The 22,128-nt window shown below is 40.1% G+C and overlaps 4 protein-coding genes across 5 annotated transcripts; 2 read left to right on the top strand and 2 right to left on the bottom strand.

Annotated features, from left to right (window-relative positions):
* Positions 1 to 510: 510 nt before the first annotated feature.
* pdyn (prodynorphin) lies at positions 511 to 3,703 on the top strand. Its single transcript, XM_046870031.1, has 3 exons — positions 511 to 700; positions 1,566 to 1,701; positions 2,863 to 3,703. The coding sequence occupies exons 2-3, from the start codon at positions 1,585 to 1,587 to the stop codon at positions 3,442 to 3,444; spliced, it is 699 nt and encodes a 232-aa protein (XP_046725987.1). The 5' UTR covers positions 511 to 700; positions 1,566 to 1,584; the 3' UTR covers positions 3,445 to 3,703.
* Positions 3,704 to 4,663: 960 nt separating this feature from the next.
* On the bottom strand, positions 4,664 to 11,957 carry gmeb2 (glucocorticoid modulatory element binding protein 2). Of its 2 annotated transcripts, XM_046870030.1 has the most exons (10): positions 11,882 to 11,957; positions 10,271 to 10,457; positions 10,088 to 10,161; positions 9,561 to 9,685; positions 8,448 to 8,551; positions 7,824 to 7,978; positions 7,252 to 7,323; positions 6,804 to 6,941; positions 6,407 to 6,529; positions 4,664 to 6,337 (listed from the first exon to the last, which is right to left on the bottom strand). In XM_046870030.1, the coding sequence occupies exons 2-10, from the start codon at positions 10,402 to 10,404 to the stop codon at positions 5,772 to 5,774; spliced, it is 1,491 nt and encodes a 496-aa protein (XP_046725986.1). In that variant the 5' UTR covers positions 10,405 to 10,457; positions 11,882 to 11,957; the 3' UTR covers positions 4,664 to 5,771. The 2 variants fall into 2 exon arrangements, with proteins under 2 accessions (XP_046725986.1, XP_046725985.1); XM_046870029.1 differs by lacking the exon at positions 11,882 to 11,957 and having other exon boundaries at positions 10,271 to 10,486.
* Positions 11,958 to 12,496: 539 nt separating this feature from the next.
* On the bottom strand, positions 12,497 to 15,553 carry LOC124399037 (dolichyl-diphosphooligosaccharide--protein glycosyltransferase subunit DAD1). The gene is made up of 3 exons (XM_046869684.1): positions 15,057 to 15,553; positions 13,950 to 14,111; positions 12,497 to 12,836 (listed from the first exon to the last, which is right to left on the bottom strand). The coding sequence occupies exons 1-2, from the start codon at positions 15,265 to 15,267 to the stop codon at positions 13,981 to 13,983; spliced, it is 342 nt and encodes a 113-aa protein (XP_046725640.1). The 5' UTR covers positions 15,268 to 15,553; the 3' UTR covers positions 12,497 to 12,836; positions 13,950 to 13,980.
* Positions 15,554 to 16,243: 690 nt separating this feature from the next.
* Positions 16,244 to 22,127, top strand: LOC124399150 ((Lyso)-N-acylphosphatidylethanolamine lipase-like). Its single transcript, XM_046869902.1, has 8 exons — positions 16,244 to 16,463; positions 16,596 to 16,678; positions 17,444 to 17,548; positions 17,779 to 18,067; positions 18,829 to 18,983; positions 19,073 to 19,184; positions 21,020 to 21,206; positions 21,815 to 22,127. Exons 1-8 carry the CDS (start codon positions 16,435 to 16,437, stop codon positions 21,902 to 21,904), a joined length of 1,050 nt encoding a protein of 349 aa, XP_046725858.1. The 5' UTR covers positions 16,244 to 16,434; the 3' UTR covers positions 21,905 to 22,127.
* The last annotated feature ends 1 nt before the right edge of the window (position 22,128 follows it).

The following is a 22,128-nucleotide window of genomic DNA, read 5'->3' as shown; positions in this document are numbered from 1 at the left end:
TGATTCCATTTATTTATATACCAATAATGTACTTTGGTCAGTCGTTGGAAACAAGCGTCCTGAATAAATTTCTACTTTGTGAATGATTCATAGCAATTGGTCAGATCTCGGATTGCTCCTGCTCCATCACTACCACAAGCAGTGGCGTAATTTCCACTTATTAATCATTAAAACGCTTTGCGTCATAACCCGTGTCTCCAAACGCGCCGCTTTTCACGTGTAACCCTGCTGTTAATTAACGCAAACCTCTCAGGTTATTACTCTCAGAAACACTCAGACACACCCAGCAGGGAGGTAAGAGGAGAAGACGTCCTCAAGGTTCCTTTGTGCGTCGTTATGAAAGAAGTGGATGGAAAGATGGATGGATTGGAGGGTGCGTAAAAAGCGCACGGAGCGGTGGTGCGGTGCGGTGCGGTGCGGTGTTTGTTTTGTGTGTGTGTTTGAGGGTGGGTCAGTGGGTGGGTGTGTGTGTTTGTGTGTTGGTGGGCGCTGGGATTCTTGCGCGATTGGTCAGATGAAGGCGGGCACTGTGATGCCAGTGGGTGAAGAGAAGGTGGGCAGCGGGTACACGGAGGAATAAAGAGCAGAGCTCAGGAGGCAGGAGGCTGCAGAAGAAGGTGCACCACTTCACCAACTGTTTCATTCTCTCGGATTTGCACTATAGCACTTGAAGAGAAAAACAAGGGAGTGTACAAACCAGGTAACACTTTTTTTTTTTTTAACTCCATTATTACTTTTCAGACACCAATATAGAGATGCGCACTTATTTTTGTTCTTAGTCTCACGCTGATTATTCATATTATTATATTATCACTAATATTACTCATACTATATATGCTTATTTTAACTATTTCTCTAAAAACCTAAACAGTCCTGAATGAAGTCCATTGTGGTGAAGATTATAGTCGGACATTCAGCATTTTATTTATCGCCTGGAATTTATTAAGATTTAAGATTGCACAAAAATCGGGTTGCATCTTTTTCCCCCTGAACTTCACACTTCCTCTCCTGAACAATGGACTGTTTTATGTTCTCCGTTGTACTTCTCAAGACTTAGAAATGCAGCTTGTGGCTCTTCTAACCTTTATAACAAAGACGCATCTGGAAATACAGATGTGCAATAATGTACGGTGTTTATTTGTTTCAAAAGCAAAGCTTTAAAAGATGCACTAAATGTCATTTTTTTCTATGCAAAATACACTGCAAAGGTTAAATATAGAAAGCGATAAACCAAGGGACAGTTGAGTAGCGTTTCTGTTTGAGTACCAGTTTGAGTTATTTGAGTGCGTAATGTAAATTCAATCCTCTCGCATTTTTACGCACGGTTTCTAAAACGCTTTGGGATGTTTTTTTTTGATTATTTGTTCACCTGAAAATCAACCCTCTGCTTTCTTTTTAAAGATCAGCTCTCTGTTTCCTTATAAGTCGCCATTGTAATTTTTAAAGAATCCATTTCCTCCTGAGATCAGACCAGAATCAGAGGTCGGTTCCTGCCTGCAGGAGAACACTAACTAACACAAACTGTGCACGTTTCTCCCCCGAAATCTGCTTGTTCTTCTGTACAGAATCTTCAGGAGAAATAAGATGGAGTGGTACGTGTTGGTGTTGATGCTCAGCCTGCCTTCTCTCTCCTGGGCTGATTGCTCTGAACAGTGTCTCAAATGCGCTCTGCAAATCTCCGACTCACCTCTCAACCTGCTGGTAAGATCATCTCTCCTTCTTCTCCTTCATATTCTTTATAAAAGAAACCACCTGTAGCTGAGCAGAAAGTCTTGAAATAAATAGAAGAGAAACGCAGGACGATTAGGATGGTAAAGCAAACAAAAAACTTCCCGACGTTTTTGTTTGGTTTTTTTCCTTCTCTCCCCTGAGTCGTGCTGTTTTAACAAAATGAGAGTAAAACAAAAGAAGAGCTGAAAGGTCATATTTAGGAATACAACCAGTCTCCAGTCTGTTTCTCATCCTTCTTTATTTTGTCTAGTTTTAGTACCAAACTAACCTTTCATGGTCTCCTGATCTGTTAGGGATCATAGTGTTCATGTGCTTTACAGTAATATAACTAACCATAGACTATTATTATCCCTAGTGTATCTTTAATGGTAATAAAAAACCCGTTTTCTGAGAATGTAAAGAGGATGTATTTCCGAAAGATTTTATTGCTCTTTTCCCCTTATTGAATAAATAAGACCCTTGACCCTTTTAGGAAACAAAAGGTTACTAAACCCATATGATTGCTGGTCGAAAAAACAAAAGTGCACCTTCCGAACCTCCTAAAGTGTGTGTGAGGTGAATAAAATATAATGAAATATATATATAATGTCCTGTGACATTATTGTTCAAGAAGACTTCTGAAGATACACGAGAAAAAGCCATGAAAACACCACATCTGTGAAATTGAGAGAATGTTCCTGATTGTGTTGCGGTTCATTTGCTGAAGTTTGAGAGTTGAAGCACTGATATTGTCTGTATTTGTGCTGCATCGACGTGGGAGAAATATTCCATTCTAAGTGTACAGTATCGCCATTGAGTTCTCGATTCTAATTGGTCGGAAGCTGCTGCATCTCTGAGCAGAGGTTATAGCAACTTATCGTTTCTATAGCAACAGCTCATCGACATTTGTCTGAACGATGGTCCACATCACCCGGGACTAATAATAAATGGATTTTATGTGGTGTGATTAATGTTTATAGCTGTGATGTAGTAATTAGTAATAACAGAATCTCGTTAAAAGTAACTATAAAAGGATAAAAAGGCATTTAGTAACACTTGAAAAATCATACGCATCATATTGTGCTGCTACTAAAAAACCCTGTTTTGTTTCTTATCCTTTCCAAATGTTCTTTTTTTCCTCTCCTCAATCAGACGTGCACTTTAGAGTGTGAAGGAACGCTTGCGTCCAGCACTGAGCTGGAGAGGTGCGAGAAGATTTTATGGGAACGACCCGAGGACGAGCTGCTGGAGCCGGCGGCGTCGAACCCAGTGAAACGCTACGGCGGATTCATAAAAAGGATCGAGAAAAACAAAAAGAACCTGCTGACCTCGCCCTGGAGGGAGAACGCTATCGAGAAAGGCTTACTGGCGAAGAAATACGGAGACGCCGTGCTGAAAGTGATCCAGAGGAACGCGCCCGAGCTGACCGAGGACATGGAAGGCGAAGACGTCACCTCGGAGAACGAAATGGGACTTTACGACAGCTCGCTTCCTCGGAGCGAGGTGAAGCGCTACGGCGGATTCCGGCGGAAATTCGTTCCCAAAAGAAGCGAGTCTGAAGAACAACCCGACCAGCAGGAGCTCCAGAAAAGATACGGAGGCTTTATGAGAAGAATCCGTCCCAAATTAAACTGGGACAACCAGAAGAGATATGGTGGCTTTTTACGCCGCCATTTTAAAATTTCGGTGCGTTCTGACGAGGAGCCGTCGTCATACGACGAATTTGGTCTTTAGGTTGTTTTGTAAAAAAAACAAAAAAACACAAAGGTAGCTGAACTTATACAGGCTCATGAAGTCTCACGACTTTTTATTGTACTAGCCAAAAAAAATATGCTGCTAAACGTTTGGACCTTGTATCCACTGTACGACCCGCTCTTTACGGCATTCGTGTATTCAAACGCCGCCGCCATTTTTGCTGTTAGATGTAAACAAATACGATGCGTGCTGTATTTTATTGCTTGTTTTAAAATTACAATAAAGGGCGAGACCTTGATTTGCTGGACTTTTGTCTCACTTAAGAGAATATTAACCAAAAGTTTATTATTTTAAGTTGAATAAATAATTCAATACAAACGTTTATTTTTTATTTTTTTTGTCTTCTCAAAAAAACAGAAGTTTGTAGCACCACCTGCTGGTCAACAATAGAATCACTACCCTTTCCAGTCAGCAAATTCTCACATGAACGCTTTTTGGATTAGTAAAATTTTAGTCAATTCCTAGGTTTTGTAAAAGGAAGACGTTTTATTGCAGGGTTCTTCATAAAACTATTCCTTTAAGACAGCCATTAAGAACCTTAAATAAAAAAATTTAAGTATATTATAAACACAGTCTACTCTCAGACGAGTTCTTCGAGGGTTCTTCGGATGGTGAAGGGTTTGTCAGGTCCAAAACATTTGTCCATTCAGTGCTGCTAATAGTTCTAAAAAATAAGTTAGATACAGAACATAAAAATGTTCTTCAGAAAGGCTTTAGATTGTATACTCGCTATCGGTTTTAACAGGAATAGGATTTTAGGGTTCTCCAGACCAGATGTCAAAAGAACCTTTAAGGGTTGTGTTTAGTTTCAGAGTTTTATCCTGGTCCTCCTGAGAACAGTGAGCATGAAGTTGAACCCCAATCCAGAACAGGACACTATGTGCAAAGACATACATACCTACACACTAATATTTATGTGGATTAGCATATGATTAGCATACACTTTGCATACTCTTTGGCAATAAAGTGTTGGTGAACGATGAGTGGCAGGTCAAAGCATGTTAGATCAAATCCAGTCTTCTTCTATCCTTCTAGAAGGACTCAAACATGGCTGCTGGGGTCCCTCAGACTACATTACACGCACGTCCTCTGTCGCGGTCGTCATTTGATGACTCAATAATTTGATGGCTTCCTGAATTATAACAGGAAAATGATTTTGGTACAGGGTTCGACGTAGACAAGGACACCCGAAGTCCCCTCACGAGTTTTTAACCTTTTATTGTCAACAAGTGGAGACGCCACCCATATCGTTTGCCTGCGTGCTTTCATTAGCGGTAGCATTTCTGACAGCATGGATTGAATGCCCTGAATGTAAAACTAGCAATCAGGACCGGAATCAGCTTTGCTAATGAGGTTTCCTACCAAATTCCTGTTTTGCATAGCCGCAGATTTGTGTGCTGTACATCTCATTAACCCGCGCCCCGACCTTCCGTTCCTATTCATGTATTCACACGCGGCCCTGAGGCGCAAAACCCCGAGCAGAAACGGAGCTTCGGAGTTCTGCTGAAAGGAAGAAAGGTGGGAGATGATCGATAACGGAGCATAAGGCTTAAAAGGGTGTACATCAAGAAGAGTATTACACACACACACACACACACACACGCACACACACACACAGATAAAAGCATAGACACGCATAAATTACACTGACAGATTTTCTCTCACTAAATGTGTACTCTTCTTACGTGGCGTAATATGAATTACGTGTGTGTTTTGGTGGTTATGACACGCTCATAACTCACATCACACACACTTCATAAAGCTCTAACATTGAGATGTGGATCATTAATGCACACTACAGTAAGACAGGCCAAAACAAATCTCCTCAAAATCTAGTGGATTTATATCCGATATCTTCTGCTCAGGCGTCCACAAACTTTTGCCTAAAGACGAAGAGCAAACACACGTCCCCTGAAAACAAACGCAGAGCCTTTCGCTGAAACGTTTTATCGGGGGAGGGGGGAAGATACGGAATAACACTGATCGGTAACACGAAAGCATTCAGAGGAACGTTGCAGCAGCGTATTTACAACATTACACACCAAAAAAAATCCGATTTGGGAAAAGGGCTTTGAAACAAAACTTTGATAAAATAAGGAAATAAACACAGTGCTTTTACGCGGTGGCTTCACGCCGTTAGTGCTCTCCTGAGAGTGTACGTGCAGGGGCACCGGGGGAACACCTGCATCCAGAGTGGGGTTTTTTTATACCTAGCGGTGTGAAAAGACGTGACAAAAACAATTCAATGATTCAACAAACAAACATATTTCCTTTGAGAAAAAAAAAAAAATCCCTGCTTGTGGATGTTACTGATTGTCTTTGCTTTGCTGTTCAGCGTTCCCCGGAGCGATCTCCTCCACCTGAGCTCCAAGTGTCTCCACTGTGGTGCTACTCACAGGCACTGCCATGATGGTGCTGCCCCCTGCTGGTGTTGCCAGGTTCTGCAGAGTGGGCAGTGTGACCAGCTGAAAGGGACTGAGCACTTTAACGATGGCGGAGCCTCCTGCTACATCCGAGCTCAGCACGGTCAGATTGGACATGTCGGACTGCAGTTCTCCTCCGGGAGGCGTCAGGACGGTGTAGCCTCCTAAGAAGGGTGACTGATTAGGGGTAGAGCCTCCAAGGGCGGACAGGATTTTGTCCAGTGGGATGCCTGTGAGCTGGGTGATGGGAAGGGTGAACTGAGCAGGCTGAGCAGGCGGAGCTATGACCGTGGCGGGGCCGGAGATGGCGCGGGTGAGCCGAGGGCGTTTGGGAGGCGGCGGCGGCGTGGCGACGGGGGTCAGGTTCATGAGGACGTTATTAAGGTGCTGCGATTTGCTCTTCAGTTCCTTGGCGCACTTGCGGTGTTCGTCACACTGGCGCTCCAGAGCTACAAATGAAACCGGAGTAGTAAAAGCTTTCGGAGGACATTGAAATGGAAGTTACGGAAATCGCTCACCTGCCAGGCTTTGTGTGTACTGTTCCCGACAGCGATCCATTTCGCTCTTGTGGCTGGTCAGCACTTTCTTCACCAGGTCCAGCATCCCAAAGTTCTGAACGATATTGTTGAGCAGAGCCGCGTCTGCAGTATAAATGAGAAACAGGAGTCGCGTATATCAAGGCAGAAAGCGCGTAGCGATCCATGGAGAACATCGGATGGTGCTGTGTAAGATCTTCAGGGCAAAACATCAAGGAGTTTCTAATTTTCAAAAATCTCAGAAATGTTATGGAAATAAGCTAGCATGGATTTCCTTTAAACGGTCTCTGTCGAGCGTGCAAAAAAATATAAAAAAACCGTAGCATGGAGAAAATAGAAAAAAAGGAAAAAAAAAAATAATTTATATACCACCACTGACCTTTGACCTGTAGTGGAGGTTCCTTGATGTGTTCCTCCAGGCCTTTGAGGATCTCCTCAATCTCTTTTTGCAGATCCTCCACAATGTCCTCCAGCAGTCCAGCCTCCTTCAGAGCTTTCCAGAATGTCATGGTGTCCTCTGAGAGCAAACAGAAAGGTGTTAAAGAGACAAGGGACAATTTCATTACTCAACTGTTTGTGGACACCTGACCATATTGTGTTCTTTTTGAGCAGCGCATTTCACATTTAATGCACGTTTGGCACGTTACTGACTTCCTACAGCCCTACAGATGTTATGATCATGTGACCAGCTCCTTATTTGCAGCCTGATGAATAAGAAGTCGAACACAATCTTATCCGATCCGTGCAGTTCAGGGTTTCACCCCTGTGTGTGTAGAAGATGATGGAGAAAGAAATCATGAGGACAAATAACGACTAAATCGACTCACCTCCTATAGCCGTGACCCACTCAGTGCCGTCTTCGGAGTTTTCCGTCGTTAGCGTGGCTGGACATCCGTTCACTGTTTTAAGCATATATATATATACGATTAGCGATACGGACGTTCACAGCGTAGTGAACATAATCTTTTTTTTTTTTAATTTACTGAATCATGAAAATGTGGTAAATTAAATAAATAATTAATCATATCAATAAATATTGAGGAAAGAATAAAAGACATTCATTCAAATTCCAAATTGAATAAAAACAGTTAAATCCAAAATGGATAATGAATAAACAGCACGTAGTGTCAGTGATTCGCCGCTAGAGGCCACTCTTGTACTGTATAACGCAACCCGGAAAAACTAATCAGTGGTGATTTTTGGTTCCAGCAATCAACTATCAACTATATTATTCATATTATTTAATAAACCCGATGAATCGGTCGACCTCTAATGAATAATATTTATATTAATGTATTGTTCACGAGATATCTGAAACTCTGTAACAGTGTGTATCAAAGCAGGTGTGATATCACTGAAATACTGCGATGTAAATGTTACGAGTATAACGGAGCGGTACCGTCAGTAGAAGACGAGGTCAGTGCTGTCTCGGTGGACGTCTGGCTGCTGAGAGACGCTCGAGTCCCCACCAGGTCGATCTTGGTGCTGCGGCACGTGTTGGAGCACAGCTTCGAGTGCTGGTAGAAGTCCAGCTCGCCCGAGTCCATGATCTTCCTACAGGACATAAAACATCATCCAAAAGTCAGGAGTGTATGAAGGTATTTCATGAGGAGAAGACCAGTGCAAAAGTTAGTGCACCCCTAAGGTCTTTGCTATTTCCTGTTTAAAATAAATTTAATGACCAAGAAAATATAAAGTATTAAATATGTTCAATTTGATTTTCTCTCTGAACGATCTTCCCAAACAGCTTCATGAGGGAATTTCACCTTCGAAAGCATTTTTTTCCATAAAGGTTCCTAACAAACTCCTTCTCTTATATTTAAATAGAAAACAAACAAAAAAAATCGATATTTAATTTGGTTGTTGTTATAAAGATAAGAACACTGGGTTCCTGAGAAATATGACAGCTTTATGAACAATCTCCCGCTGCACAAATAGAAGCTTCACCCAAAAGCAGTGGTCACATGACCCTCGTTACGGAATTAAACGAGTCGATTTTCTCAATGCTTCAGAGTAAACACACCTAAGCATCGTCCCGTTGAGCCGTATCGCTCGCTTCCAGTCTTTCAGAGTGGATTTTCCAGCCAGGTAGACAAACTCCTTGGGGCTGATCAGGTGATTGTTGAACTGGAACATAAAAGCATTAGAGGTGATGGGAGTGCTTTATGAGGACCACGGTGTTTTGCACGAAATAGCAATTTCAAGGGTCAGACGCGATATCAAGAACAAATCATCACACAAAACTTGATCTACAAAAGAGTAAGCTTGGACTGTTTCCTCAGGAGAAAAATATCAGGGATCGCTTTGTAGATAAAACTCAATTTTACATTGTTTTGCATTGACTACTATGGTTTTTTTTTTTTTAAATAAACACATAAGGAGCAATAAAATGTACTTAATGAAGATATGAGATTTTTTTATCAACACGTTGATTGTTTTAATATGATTTTAAACGTTTTGCTTCAACAAATGAAACACAGTAAGAGCTGTTTTTAAGGAAGAAAAAAAAAAAAAAAAAACACAATATTAAAGAACTTCCTGTGTACTTCTATTTTAAATAAATATATAAAAACAAATATTTTATTATTTATATTATTTATTTATATATGATAATTATTATATATTATAATATTATTTTAATATCATATAGACAGGCTAAATTGTTTAGAGTTTTTTAATCTGCTCTTAAAACTTAAAGCTTTCAGGTGATTTTTTACTGATGAAAATTTTAAATATTTATTTATTTAATTATTTTATTGTATTATTATTATTATATTTGTAAATGCTTTTAGATTACAATTTTAAGGTGCTGCCTAAAATTAAGATTATTGTTATTATTCTTATATTCTTATTATAATTGTTATAACATTATAATGTGGGTGATGAGAATCTCTGGTGTAGTGATGTGATGACGTGATGTAAAGTTTCCGCCCTTAAAATAAAATAAATCGAAACCTTGTGGCCAATCAGAGTGAAGAATTGTGCAGCAGAGGCCCAGTGCACAATTAAGTATAAAAGTGTGTGTGTGTGTGTGTGTGTGTGTGTGTGTGTGTATGGATGACTGCGAAAGGCAATAAATGTTCTCACTGAAAGGCCACTGAGTGAAACCTGTGACGTGAACACGTGACTCATTCACCTGCACACACTTGACGTTGATCCCGGGGCAGACGAATTTTTTCCACACCAGGTCGGCCTTGCTGTCTCCGCAGGTTATTTGGTAAAGGATATCCGTCTCGATGTCTACGTCGCCTGAGAACTTCACTGTGTGTGTGTGAGTGTGTGTGTGCGTGTGTGTGTGTGTGCGTGTGTGCGTGTGTGTGTAGGGAAAAAAAACATATGGGATTTATTATTACACACCACCTCCATCTACACGTCACCTGCTGCACTGCTCTGCTTTACTCCGAAATACCAGGGAAATGACGAACATCATAAACCCGGTGTGTGTGTGTGTGTGTGTGTGTGTGTGTAAATCAGATCAAACCACTATTACACTATCACAATTACAGGATATTCTGAGGATGTATTTGATTTAAGCCTCTGATGAACCTGAGCGTGACTGAAGGACTGTTACAGGATCATCCCTGAACCTTAAGGAACCTGCTCAGAAACATCATGAAGAAATCATTTCCAGCTAGAACATTATGCTTTGTGGTCATGTCTTACCAAGCACTGCTTCTTTAGGCAGAGAGATGGCAGAAGTGGATTCAGACTCCAAACTCTCCTCCATATGATCCAACCTGTGGAAGAAAACCAGACTGTGAGAGAAGACTCGAGCAACAATAAGGACTTCACGGTCTAAAGATCCCAGGTCATGCTAGATGCTGTCAAACAAGCTGAATCTCTCACTCAGGCTGTTGCAGGTCTGCGTTCTCCAGCATGTTCCTCATGTCCTCCACCGAGGGACTCGGAGCAGAGCTGTCTGGCGTCGTCACCACCACCACCTCCTCTACATGCACGTTCTCTTCTGAGGTGGAAGCCATGGTGGAGAAGACCAACACAGCCTTCTCTGTGATCTCACGCTCTCAGGAAGAAGCTGCAAGAGACGCAATAAAAAGCTGTTCTATAGTTAAAAAAAAACAACAAAAAAAAAAAGCCACAACGTTCGAGCGATTGTGGATTCTGATTGGTCAGAATGTGTTGATGCATTTTCTAAAACAGCACTTCTGGCTCGAGATGCACGAAAGCGGTTCTTTCAATATCTCTGTTGATCGTGTGAAGGTTTCTGTAAGGAGACATGTCTCTCTGCGAGGGAAAGTCCTCACTTCTTACTCTGTACATTTTTAAAACCTCATGAAAGAGAAAAGGTGAGAGTTAAAAAGAGAGATAAAAGAAGGATGGAGTTTTGTGCTAATAAAAGTCATTATTAAAGAAATACACTTCATGATTTTTGTCCATTTGGCATTGTTTTTGTTAGCAGAACTTCCTTTACCCCTCTTTTACTCCCCCTTCTCTCTCTGTCTTTTTCTCCATTTCTCTTTCTCTCTTTTCTGCATTCTCTTTATCTGTCTCTTCCACTGTCTGTCTGTCTGTCTGTCTCTTTCTCTCTATATCCCTCTCTGTCTCTCTGTCTCTTTCGCTCCCTCTGTCCATATCTCTGTCTGTCTCTCTTTCTCTCTCTTTTGCTCCCCTTCTCTCTCCGTCTTTCTCTCTCCCTGCATTCTCTTTATCTTTTACTTCCACTGTCTGTCTCTCTCTCTCTCTCTCCATATCCCTCTCTGTCTCTCTCTCGCTTTCCTGCTTACTGTCTCTTTCTGTCTGTCTTTATTACAATCTCTATCTCTTGCACTCTTTTTATCTGTCTCTCTCATTGTCTGTATCTCTTTCTTTCTCTCTTCCACTGTCTGTCTGTCTTTCAGTCTCTCTCTCTCTCTCTCTCTCTCTCTTCTGCTGTCATTCTTTAATGAGATTTATAAGACAAATAAATATTACAGAATAAATCAGAAGTGAAGATTTTCCACAAGAATAAACGTTGAATGTTACAAAGCCCCAAAACTGGTGACTCCTTCCCTAAAAAAACAAACATGTCTCCTTAAATAAACATCACCCACAGAAACCTTCATCATATCAACACTGAGATGTTTATTGTTGGTGGAAGAACCGCATCATGGCAACATTTATTCCATTAATAAACACTATAAACAGCAGCTGAGTTTCCTGTGAGATCAATGACTTTTATTTCTAGAATAAATAAACCTCAGCTTATAAACGTTATATGATGATGATGATGATGATGAAGGTGAATATATATCTCTCTGTTATTTTGATTATTTATGTCTTTTAATGCAGCATACAAAACCATTAAATCCAGTTCTGACCTATAAGATTCAAATCTACTCCAAAACCTTTATCCTGCTTACAGCTAAGTAATACTGCACCAATAAATCGGTGTAATAATAATTATAATAAAATCATATTTCAAAAAACACGTCCTGTCTGTATATAAACATTACTATTTACCTGCAGTTCCGGGATCAGGAAGTCGGAGAACAATGCGCATGCGCAGGAGTACCCGTGACGTATAACGTGTTCGCCGTGAGTCGTGCAGTATTCAAGAGCGACTGGGATTTATTCCGTTCCCCAGTGTGTAGAAAAGTGTTGGGTTTTGGGGGAATATTTGGTCCTCGGGTAGTCTGTTGTATTTAAAATAAAATGTAATTACTTAATATTAAAAGATTTAACATGCACATGTAACTTTTCCATATCAAACTTTTCTTTATCAAAATAATTTCCCCCTTGTCAATTTTAGATCCGCTCAACACATTAAATAAACATTCAACCTCAATTAATTAATAAATAAATAGCAGTCTCAACCACTCAGAAATCCGCTTTGTATCTCTTCAGAAACAGGTTGATTGGATACATTATACATATATTTAAAGCATATTTTACTTAATTCTAATTAACTTCAACATCTATTGCTTTAATTTAGAATTGAACATACAGTCATGCCAGGAACGCTGATTGGAGGTGGCACTTGAAGGCATCATTTTTTTTTCAGTTCATTTCTATTACCTGAATATTTCTATTGTAGTTTATTTATTATATTTTTTAAGAAACCACAAAAAACAGAAATCATTGGTCTCATATTATTTATTTGTAAAGATCAACAAGTACAAAAGTGTTTTTCGATGAGGTGCAGAAGCATCGATTACCGACTGCTTGGTTCATTTTGATGCTGCAAAAGAAAAACCAATAAAGAGCCCAAATCTACACTTAAAACTCGAACATGATGTTTCTACTGAATGATCTGTAAAGGCTGGTTTTGGAGTAGTGGCTGATTTGGAAATGTTTTGTAATGTGTTACTGAACGTTTAGATATAAAAGGGTGCACGTTTAATGTGGTTCGCTTTTCAGGATCAGAAAACAGAGGTGAAAGACGACTCCAGGGTTCTGTCGCTTCTCTTCAGTCGATCTGGAAAAAAGAAAGAAATGTACATAAAGTTATAGTTTTAATAAACATGAAAAATACCCTGAATGTGCGTTAATCGCGATGAAGAATCACGAACGAAACCGTGCTTCGCAGTAGGAACAATTGCGATTACGTTCATTTGCATAACACATTTTTTTATTTACTATATTTATATATAATTATAAATATTTAATATACATGCAGTGATTTACCAAGTGGCACTATTACAAACAAGAACATCACCAATACTCAAAACATAGATCGTAAGTGATTTGTCTTTTTCCTGAGCAGTTTTGTCACAGCAGCCAGGAGAAATCCGCGTCTCAGGGAGTCAGAGATCTCGATTCGGCTCACTGAGTCGACTCGCAGGTGTCGATTCCTGACTGGAGCAGATTTTGTGGTTTCTGATTTGCAACTCAGTCGCTCAAATTGTTTGATACAATCCTTCTTTAATTTGACTTTTTTGCGTAATGTTTTATTAAAATATTATTCTCGGCCCCGCGTACTTTGTGCTCGTTTTAAACTTTAAGCAAATGTGACCCATTACTGATAACAATTTCCCCTAAAAGTGTTTGTTTTGGATTTATTTTTAATATATAATAATTTTCAATAAATAAAGTCTTTGAGGGGGAAAAAAGAAAATGAAAAGGCCTCCCAGATTCAAATGTTCACATAAAAGAGCTGATTCAAAAGAATCGACTCGGTTTTGAACGACACACATTGTGTATTATAAAGTCATAATGTTTTGTTGAGGGCAAAAAGGAAAAAAGAAAGGGAAAAAAAATAAAAGAGAGAAGGAAAAAATGAATGGATGTCTATAACACCACTTGGACATGTTCTGAATATTTTCCATTTTTGGATTTATTGGAAATGTAGACGTGAAGATGACTTCCAGTCACAGTACATCACAGAGTCTGGGTTTCTTCTTTCTTCTGGATTCTCTTACACAGTAAACAGTTAACGTTGTAGAACGTGTGACTTCCTGTCGTTCTTTCACTAAGCTCTTTTTTTATTGCTTTTCCTGATAAATCTCTGCCCTGACGCTGGAGTCTCCAAAAATGTACATAACCACTTTAATAAGTGTCGTTGATGTTGATAAACCTGTGCAGACCTCACCGTGCGCATCACCGTAGCAACGGCCGTCCGTTCACCCGACGAAGTTGATGACAACCAGGTGCAGGACGGTGTGGGCGAACAGGAAGTCGGCGAAGGCTCTTTCCGGCGAGATGGATAAAAACTCTGCCTTGTTCTGAGGATTGATCTGGATACGCAGGCAAACTGACAAAAAAACGACAGAATTAACGAGTGAGACACGGGTTTGACACTCGTTTATTACACTTTTAGTAAAGTTGAAAGATAAACTTGGACTATCGCTGGATTTGTGAAGGTCATAAAAAACAGGGTTTGGCTAAATATCACTGGCAGGTGAAACAACCACTGATACACTCAGCGTGAGAGCTGACTGAGATCAGACCCATCATTATTCATCAGAGAAGAAGAAACGGAAAAAACAAAAGAAAACCAAGATAACAAATATAAGAAAAAGAATGAAGAAGAGGTAGAAGAAAGAAAGAAAGAAAGAAAGAAAGAGTTAAGAAATTAAATGTAGGGGAGGAAGAAGAAAAGAGGAGCTAAGGAAAAAGAAAAGTAAGAAAAGAAGAAAGAAAGAGAAAAAAAAGTAGAAGAAACGTTAGGAGGAGAAAAAGAAGAACAATAAGAAGAAGCAGCAATGAAAGAAAGAAAATGAAGGAGAAGATTCGGAAGAAGAAAAGGAGGAAAAGAAGACCACCACCACCTCCACCCTAATATTGCTTGGTTACAATTTTTTTCCTTCATTATTTATTTTGTAGGAAAAAAAGATAAGAAACGAGATATAAATTTACAGCTGCAAATCCACAAATGAGGGTGAACTCGGTTTGGTAATAAACAGTATAGAAAGTAATCCTCCTCTTCTCCTCCTCCTCTCCTCCACCTTCACCTCCTCCTCCTATCTTCCACCTTCACCTCCTCCTCCACCTTCAACTCCTCCTCCTCCCCTCCACCTTCACCTCCTCCTCCACCTCCTCCTCTCCTCCATCTTTACCTCCTCCTCCACCCCTCCTCACCTTCAGCACCTCCTCCTCCACCCCTCCTCTTCTCCACCTCCTCCTCGCCACCTTCACCTCCTCCTATCCACCTTCACCCCCTCCTCCTCTCCTCCACCACCTCCCCCCTCAGCCTCACCTGCGAGAATAAACGATCCCACGCAGGAGATGAATCCGGACAGGAAGCTGTTAAACGGAAACGTGCCGACCAGCAAGCAGTAGAGGAACTGAAACGCTCCTGTTAACAGGATGTACAGCAAATACGCGTCCACCAGCTTCAGCTTGGCCGACGTGCTACTCGCGTACTCCTCTATAAACCTGGAAATCACCGAAATCACAGAATTCGCCATTTTATTGTTCTCTTCTGCAGAAGCTTCACCTTCTGAACCTGCAACTCCGAGCCTGACGTGTCCCGTTAACCTCTGCGCATGCGCACTGCTCTCACTCAAATAACGGATGTCCTCGCTTTTAGACCTCCCCTCGGATTACGGAGTAGCATATAAACCGTTCCGCCCCCTACACACGATTATTCCTTGATATTTATATTATTAATAGTTATATTTATTTGACACGTGCCTCGTTACGTTTTCTTCGTCGCATTATTTCATTCGCATTTAAATAACGAGTTTTAACCGGAGGAACATGTGTCACCGCTTTAACCCTCCCCCGTTTTGGCTCGGGTGATCGAATAAATAGTTCCGCCCCTCTGTAAGAGAAACCGTATTCTCTGTTGTATATGTTATTCTTTTTTTAAGCAAATATATTTTATTATAATTTCAAAGTATTTTACACAAAACGAATTTTTTTTTAAGTTTGGGAATCATAACAACATTAAAACAAAAACTAAAATAGAACAATCCTAATAATAATAATAATAATAATTATTATTATTAGAAAAAAGTTCAAACAAATTCAGCAGTGTTTGATCTGTGTTTTAAATGTTTCCTATGATGATGATGATGAGTGTTGTTTTTGTTATTATTATTATTATTATTATTATAGTTGTTGTTGTTGTTATTATAATAAAAATATCACCTAATAACGTACATGTTTCTTTTTTTACATGAGTATTTAGATTTAGATTATATTAATAAATACAAAGATCAAACAATTCAGCACAGGTTTTAAGTTAAGTTTTTGTATATTGTTTTTTACATCATCATAATTGTTATTATAATAATACACATTTTTTCATTATTATCATTGATATTATTATAATTATTTTACTTTCTATGTAATTTTGTACATTTGTTGTACAAGTTTTTAGTTTCTTTTCTGCTCCACACATTGCACTTCGGCCCACAGGCGTGGGGATAAAGTTAACCCTTTCGAGTCCTGATGATCCTCTGTGTATGATCTGAACTTCCTGTGTTAAACTGTCAGCTGACTGAGTGTAAGTTCTTACAGAGCAGATCTTCTGCCAGCATGGGGATCTAACAGCAGCGATCTGGAGATCTGACATCGATCAGATCAATACTGAAGAAATACTTATATATATTCAACTTTTGTTTAGCGCCATGCAGGACGAGACCGAAAGTGATGCAAAGTAAGTTTCAGAAGTAATATAATAGTTGTTATTATGGTTGTGTTGATCAGTGAGAGAGACATGATGAGCTGTTTCACTATTTCACTTATTTTTGTGTTTTTTTTTCACACGTGTCTGTGTTTTTACACGCAGGTTGTCACGCTGTAGCTGGTGGCCCTCCTGGCGCCCGACTTCACTTTCCCTCCTGAGGAACACGGAGACTAAAATCTTAGATCGTAAGTGATTTGTAGTTTTTTCTGCACAGGTTTTTTTTTTCACAGCATCCAGGAGAAATCAGCGTCTCAGGGAGTCGACTCGTAAGTGTCGATTCCCGACTGGAGCGGTTTTACGGGTTCTGTTTTCTTAATTTACTTTGGCTTTTTTTTTTTTTTTGACCCAGACAAAAATTTAAGACCCAGTGTACTTTGTGTTTGTTATATAACATAATATAATATAATATAATATAATATAATATAATATAATATACAACTTTATTTAAGCACATGTGACCAATTACTGATAGAAACATTTCCGCTAAAAACTATGTTGTTTGTCTTGTATATTTTTACACAATAAAAAAAGTCTTTCGGGGAAAAAATAACAATAAAAAACCCTCACAAACACCGAGTCAGATTGTAACGTTTACTTAAAAGATCCGACTCAAAGAATCGACTCGGTTTTGAACGAGACATAACTGTTGTTTATTATAAAACCATAATAATAAAGAAAAGATGGATGAATGGATGGATGGATGGAAGGGTGGATGGATGGATGAATGGACGGATAGATAGATAGATAGATAGATAGATAGATAGATAGATAGATAGATAGATAGATAGATAGATTCAGTTCTGGAGACAGGAGAGAACATTTCAAACATGCAATACAAAAGTCCCCTATCAGATCTGTCTAAGTAAAAACTCAGTGTTAATGTTACATAACTTTATCCTCCAGCCTCTGTACCCTTCACTGTAACTGTACATATTTCCTGTTCCTCTCAGGCGTCCAGAACGACCTGTGGGCTCGTTTCGTCTCTCTGCCGACTCAGGACAGAATCTGGACTCTCACAGTTACTCATAAAAGTCGCGAAGACGCTCGAAAATCATGTAGGCTCCATTCTCTGGTTCTGCATTTTATATTTATCTGATCTTTTCTGTTTTCTCATAAAACTGGGTGAGCGTGTAGAGTGCTTAGTGTGTTCATAAATTTGGCTCAATCACCCATAAGAATAGATCATTTTTAATAGTGAAATAATATATCAAATCATATGAGATATTTGAGATAAACAGCACACGATGAACACAAATGATCACATCTATAAATGTCTTTCTTGCAGGTTCACGCACTCCACTGGTGATGGTACATGGCTTCGGAGGTGGTGTAGGTCTGTGGATCAGAAACCTGGACCCTTTGTGTCGATCGCGTCCGGTCTTCGCTTTTGACCTTCTTGGATTCGGGCGCAGCTCTCGCCCTCGCTTTTCACTGGACCCTGCCCAGGCGGAGCAGCAGTCCATCGTCGCTATAGAACACTGGAGGCAGGCATTGGGGCTGGAGAAAATGATCCTATTGGGCCACAGTTTAGGAGGTTACCTGGCAACGTCTTACGCCATTCAGTATCCTAAGAGGTAAGAGGACGTTATATTCTATAACTGTAGCAGTGGATAAATTGTGACAGGAATATAAGACACTTTTGGAGCCCAGCTTGAGCTTTGACATCATGCCTACAGTGAAGAATGGTGGTTTCAGCATCATGCCAAGAGTCACCCTTGGCTCCATGTTTGGTTATTAATGGACACCACAGTCAATATTCTAAACCTTGTTATATCTACTTTGTGATATTGCTCCATAGGATGATAAAAGGTTTGGTATATTTTTTCCAGACCTTTCCAGAATGTTCCACCCAGCATGTTTTTAAAGCTTATTAAGTTCATGTGACACTTTAATTGCACGTATTTTGACTTCAATTGACTTATGTGAGTTCTGTAGTAACAACAATAAGTCCATTTCAATTCCATGTAGTAACCGGTTGAGTGTTTGCGCAAGTATTCGCTTGTGTTATGGAGTGGTTTATTGCAGCGTTCATGCTTCAGGGTCATGTGGTCTGGTGGTTTTTGCCCACAGCAAAAGAGGAAAGGAAAAAGCTGAAGTTCTTGCTGGGGCAAAACCCAAAAGAAAAAAAAAACCGTCACTCTGAACTGCGAATAATAAAAACAATGATGCAAACAAACACCTGGAGATGGACTTTTTGTATTTTTTACCATTTCGGCTTGATGTGATTATTGGTGCACTATCATGTGGGTGTTGTGTTATAGGAGGTCACACCCTCTCGACAAACATACAGTGTTCTTTGTCTTTCTCCTCATATCCATCACTTCCATGCTCTCAGAGTACGTCACCTGATCCTGGTGGACCCCTGGGGATTTGAGCCCATGCCTCCTGAGGGCTTAGTACGCCTGGGATGTCCACGCTGGGTAGAAACGATCCTAGCCATGGCCTCCTTCTTTAACCCTTTGGCTGTGTTGCGAGCCACTGGCCCATGGGGTAGGAGGGACTTTGGTGTTAAAGCGATTGTGTGGAAAGTGTGAGGTCACAAGCAGAAAACACTTTAATCTTCTCGTTTTATTTCACAGGTCCAAAGTTAATCGGCCGGGTTCGGCCGGACTTCAAGAGAAACTTCGAGGAGCTTTTTCAGGACGATACTATTATGGAATACATTTATCACTGTAACGCTCAAACTCCCAGGTACACTGTAATACCGACACATTTATCATTCGATTTTACCGGCGTTTATTAAACAAGGTGGTATCAAAAAGTTTCAAGACTAACGGCGCTGACCGGTGCTGACCGGCGCTGACCGGTGCTGACCGGGGCTATCCCGACCACGTCTGCTTTTTTATCACGGACACAAGTAGCAAGCCAGGAGACGTTTGGCGTGACGTAAGTTTGAGATGCCGTTTCGAGTGGGTCTTCAACAGCAGAAGAACGTCAGAGAGATCAGGAAGACCTCCAACAAGCTCAAACCCCCGAAAAATTTCCAAACCGTTTGGCAACTCGTACACGATGATCGCAGGAGAACAATTCTCATGATCTCACTTCCACACCCACACTACTCGCAGGATTGGGCTCCTGCGGACTTCGCCCACTTCCAGAAGATGAAGAAGACTTCCAGGACACATTCCAGAAGTGTCAGGAACGCTGGGAGCGCTGTATTGCTGTACAAGAGGACTGTTTTGAAGGCGATACTGTGGAAACGTAGATGAATAAAGTACTTACTTGTAAACAGAGGGAGTCTCGAAACGTTTTGATATCACCTTATACACACTCCTGACCCGGACTGATATTTCTACCCTCTGTGAAGCAAACACACTATATAGAGTGAGCTGCAGTATATAGTGAACATTCTAAAAATGAAGAGCGAATATGCTACTGGGCAGCTGAGCTGTAGAGGATCTAAAAAGTCACACATTGAAGACAGGAAGCTACTTGGAGATCTGTAAGGTGTGGACTGAAGCACAGGACTGGAGCTCTGGATAAATTGATTTGAACTGAGACAGACTATAACAAATGCAAGCCATAACATTTAATTAATGTACTACACTGTTCAAAGTGGTACAAATTTAAAAGTTCAAGAAAGTGGTGTCATGCTGTTTATTGGAGCGCGATAAGATAAACCCTGATTCGTCACGCAGTGGGGAAATTTCCATGTTACAGCATTAAAAATAGGCAAAAATGAAGCAAATATGAAAAGGAGACACAGTACAGATATATACAGTACAGTATATAAATACAAACAACAATCATAGTAGATACAAAATTTAAGAAACAAAATGCACTGAGTTATCGCACTTTATATATTGTTGTTATTGCACACTTATGAACATATAGATCTGTAAATCATATAGACTTTTTCCAAAAAAATTTAAAAGAATGGCTTATGAGTGAACTGCGTTTCCAGCTGCTGTTTACGCAGATGTGATCGTCTATGTTAAGGAAGTTCCACAAGGTCCAATAAAATTCCAAACCCGACAGCAAAAAATGACTGATGTTTATAAAGTAATCAAAACAATTATCAGAATCGTCATCGAATTGCTGCGGCGTAAGGGGATTGAAGTACGGCGTTATCGGAAAAGAATCAATCTACCATTGATTATTTTACCCCAACAGCAGAACCCCAATGTGATTTATTCCCTATTTTTAATCTGGGTTTCTCTTTCTCTTTCTCTCTCTCTCTCTCTCTCTCTCTCTCTCTCTCTCTCTCTCTCTCTTTTAAGATTCAAGATACAAAGATTGCTTTATAGGCATTTCAAATATTCGTATTCCCAAAACAAAGAACAGACAGACAAATAATAACGGAATGAGAGTCAGGAATTCAGAGATAACAGTAGAATAAAAACTATACAGAATCAAACAAAATGGATAGAATAAATAAGTAGTTTAAATCTAAAGGAAAATAAATGTGTATATATATAATTGTAGGTGTAAGTGCATGGTTTTTTTTTGTGTGTGTGTGTGTGTGTGTGTGTGTGTGTGTGTTAAATAACACGCTCACACTCTTCCTCTCTCTTCCTCTCTATCAGTGGTGAGGTCGGCTTCAAAGCCATGGCCGTCTCCCTGCTGTGGGCAAAAAGACCCATGCTGGACCGGGTTCACCTTCTGCCCCCTGAGCTCCCGGTGACCCTGGTGTACGGAGGCCAGTCGTGGATGGACAGTGCGACTGGAGAGCAAGTAGCCCGGCTCAGACCGAACAGCTACACACATACAGTGGTATGACATAAAAACAAAAGGAAGAGTATTAGTATCGCTGACTTACGTTTTAATATCTTTTTTTTTTTAGATTAGATTTAGATCAGATTCGCTCAAACTTTATCCTCATTGCACAAGCAAATGCATTTGCAACAAAATTGTCCATGAATACGTATTAAATGATTCCCAGTGGTCCATTGCCTTTAGAATCAACAGTCACCTGTAGCGTAAAAGTGCATGTTACCTGTTGTTTTAACAGATCGGATTGAACTACAGTGAAAGGAGACGTGTTGAATTGTGTTCATTGGGTTTAGCGATGACGTTCACCCTCCCTGTATGAGATTCCTGTCTGTGATGCGGCGCTTTGTTCTACTGAGCTTCTCTATAATATCGATTTTTGTAGCCGCGGCTTCAGAACGATGGTATTAAGAGCCGGATTGATTCAAGTAGGACACCACTGAAGGCCTGAGGGGGAAATTCACGGCCATCATTGAAAACAAATCATATGTGATGTGTGTATGAATGCGGGGGCAGGAGGATATTTTACGCAGAACGCGAAATAGGTTTTTACCATAAATTTGTACATTCACATTTATATACAGTTTAATTCTCTCTCTCTTTTTCTTCAGGTTGTTGAAGGAGCTCCTCATCATGTCTATGCTGATAAGCCTGAAGCTTTTAATGCTGTGGTACAGAGGATCTGTGACACAGTGGATTAAACCGTGGTGTGTGTGTGTGTGTGTGTGTGTGTGTGTGTGTGTGTGTGTGTGTACAGTTTATTACTTTAAGATCACATTTCCCTTTTGAAATTAATGTTCATCACATGAGTCCACTGGTCTTTGATTAGCTAACAGGAGCTACGAGAAACTTCTGACTCATGACCTTTATACAGCTTTATACAGACATGACTAAGAAGGTTTAATAAATGGAAGTAAAAATGAAT

This window comes from Silurus meridionalis, chromosome 16, assembly GCF_014805685.1.
Source record: "Silurus meridionalis isolate SWU-2019-XX chromosome 16, ASM1480568v1, whole genome shotgun sequence".
NCBI lineage: Eukaryota > Metazoa > Chordata > Actinopteri > Siluriformes > Siluridae > Silurus > Silurus meridionalis.
Note: the sequence above shows the minus strand (reverse complement) of the source record. Positions and strands in the feature narration are given on the sequence as shown.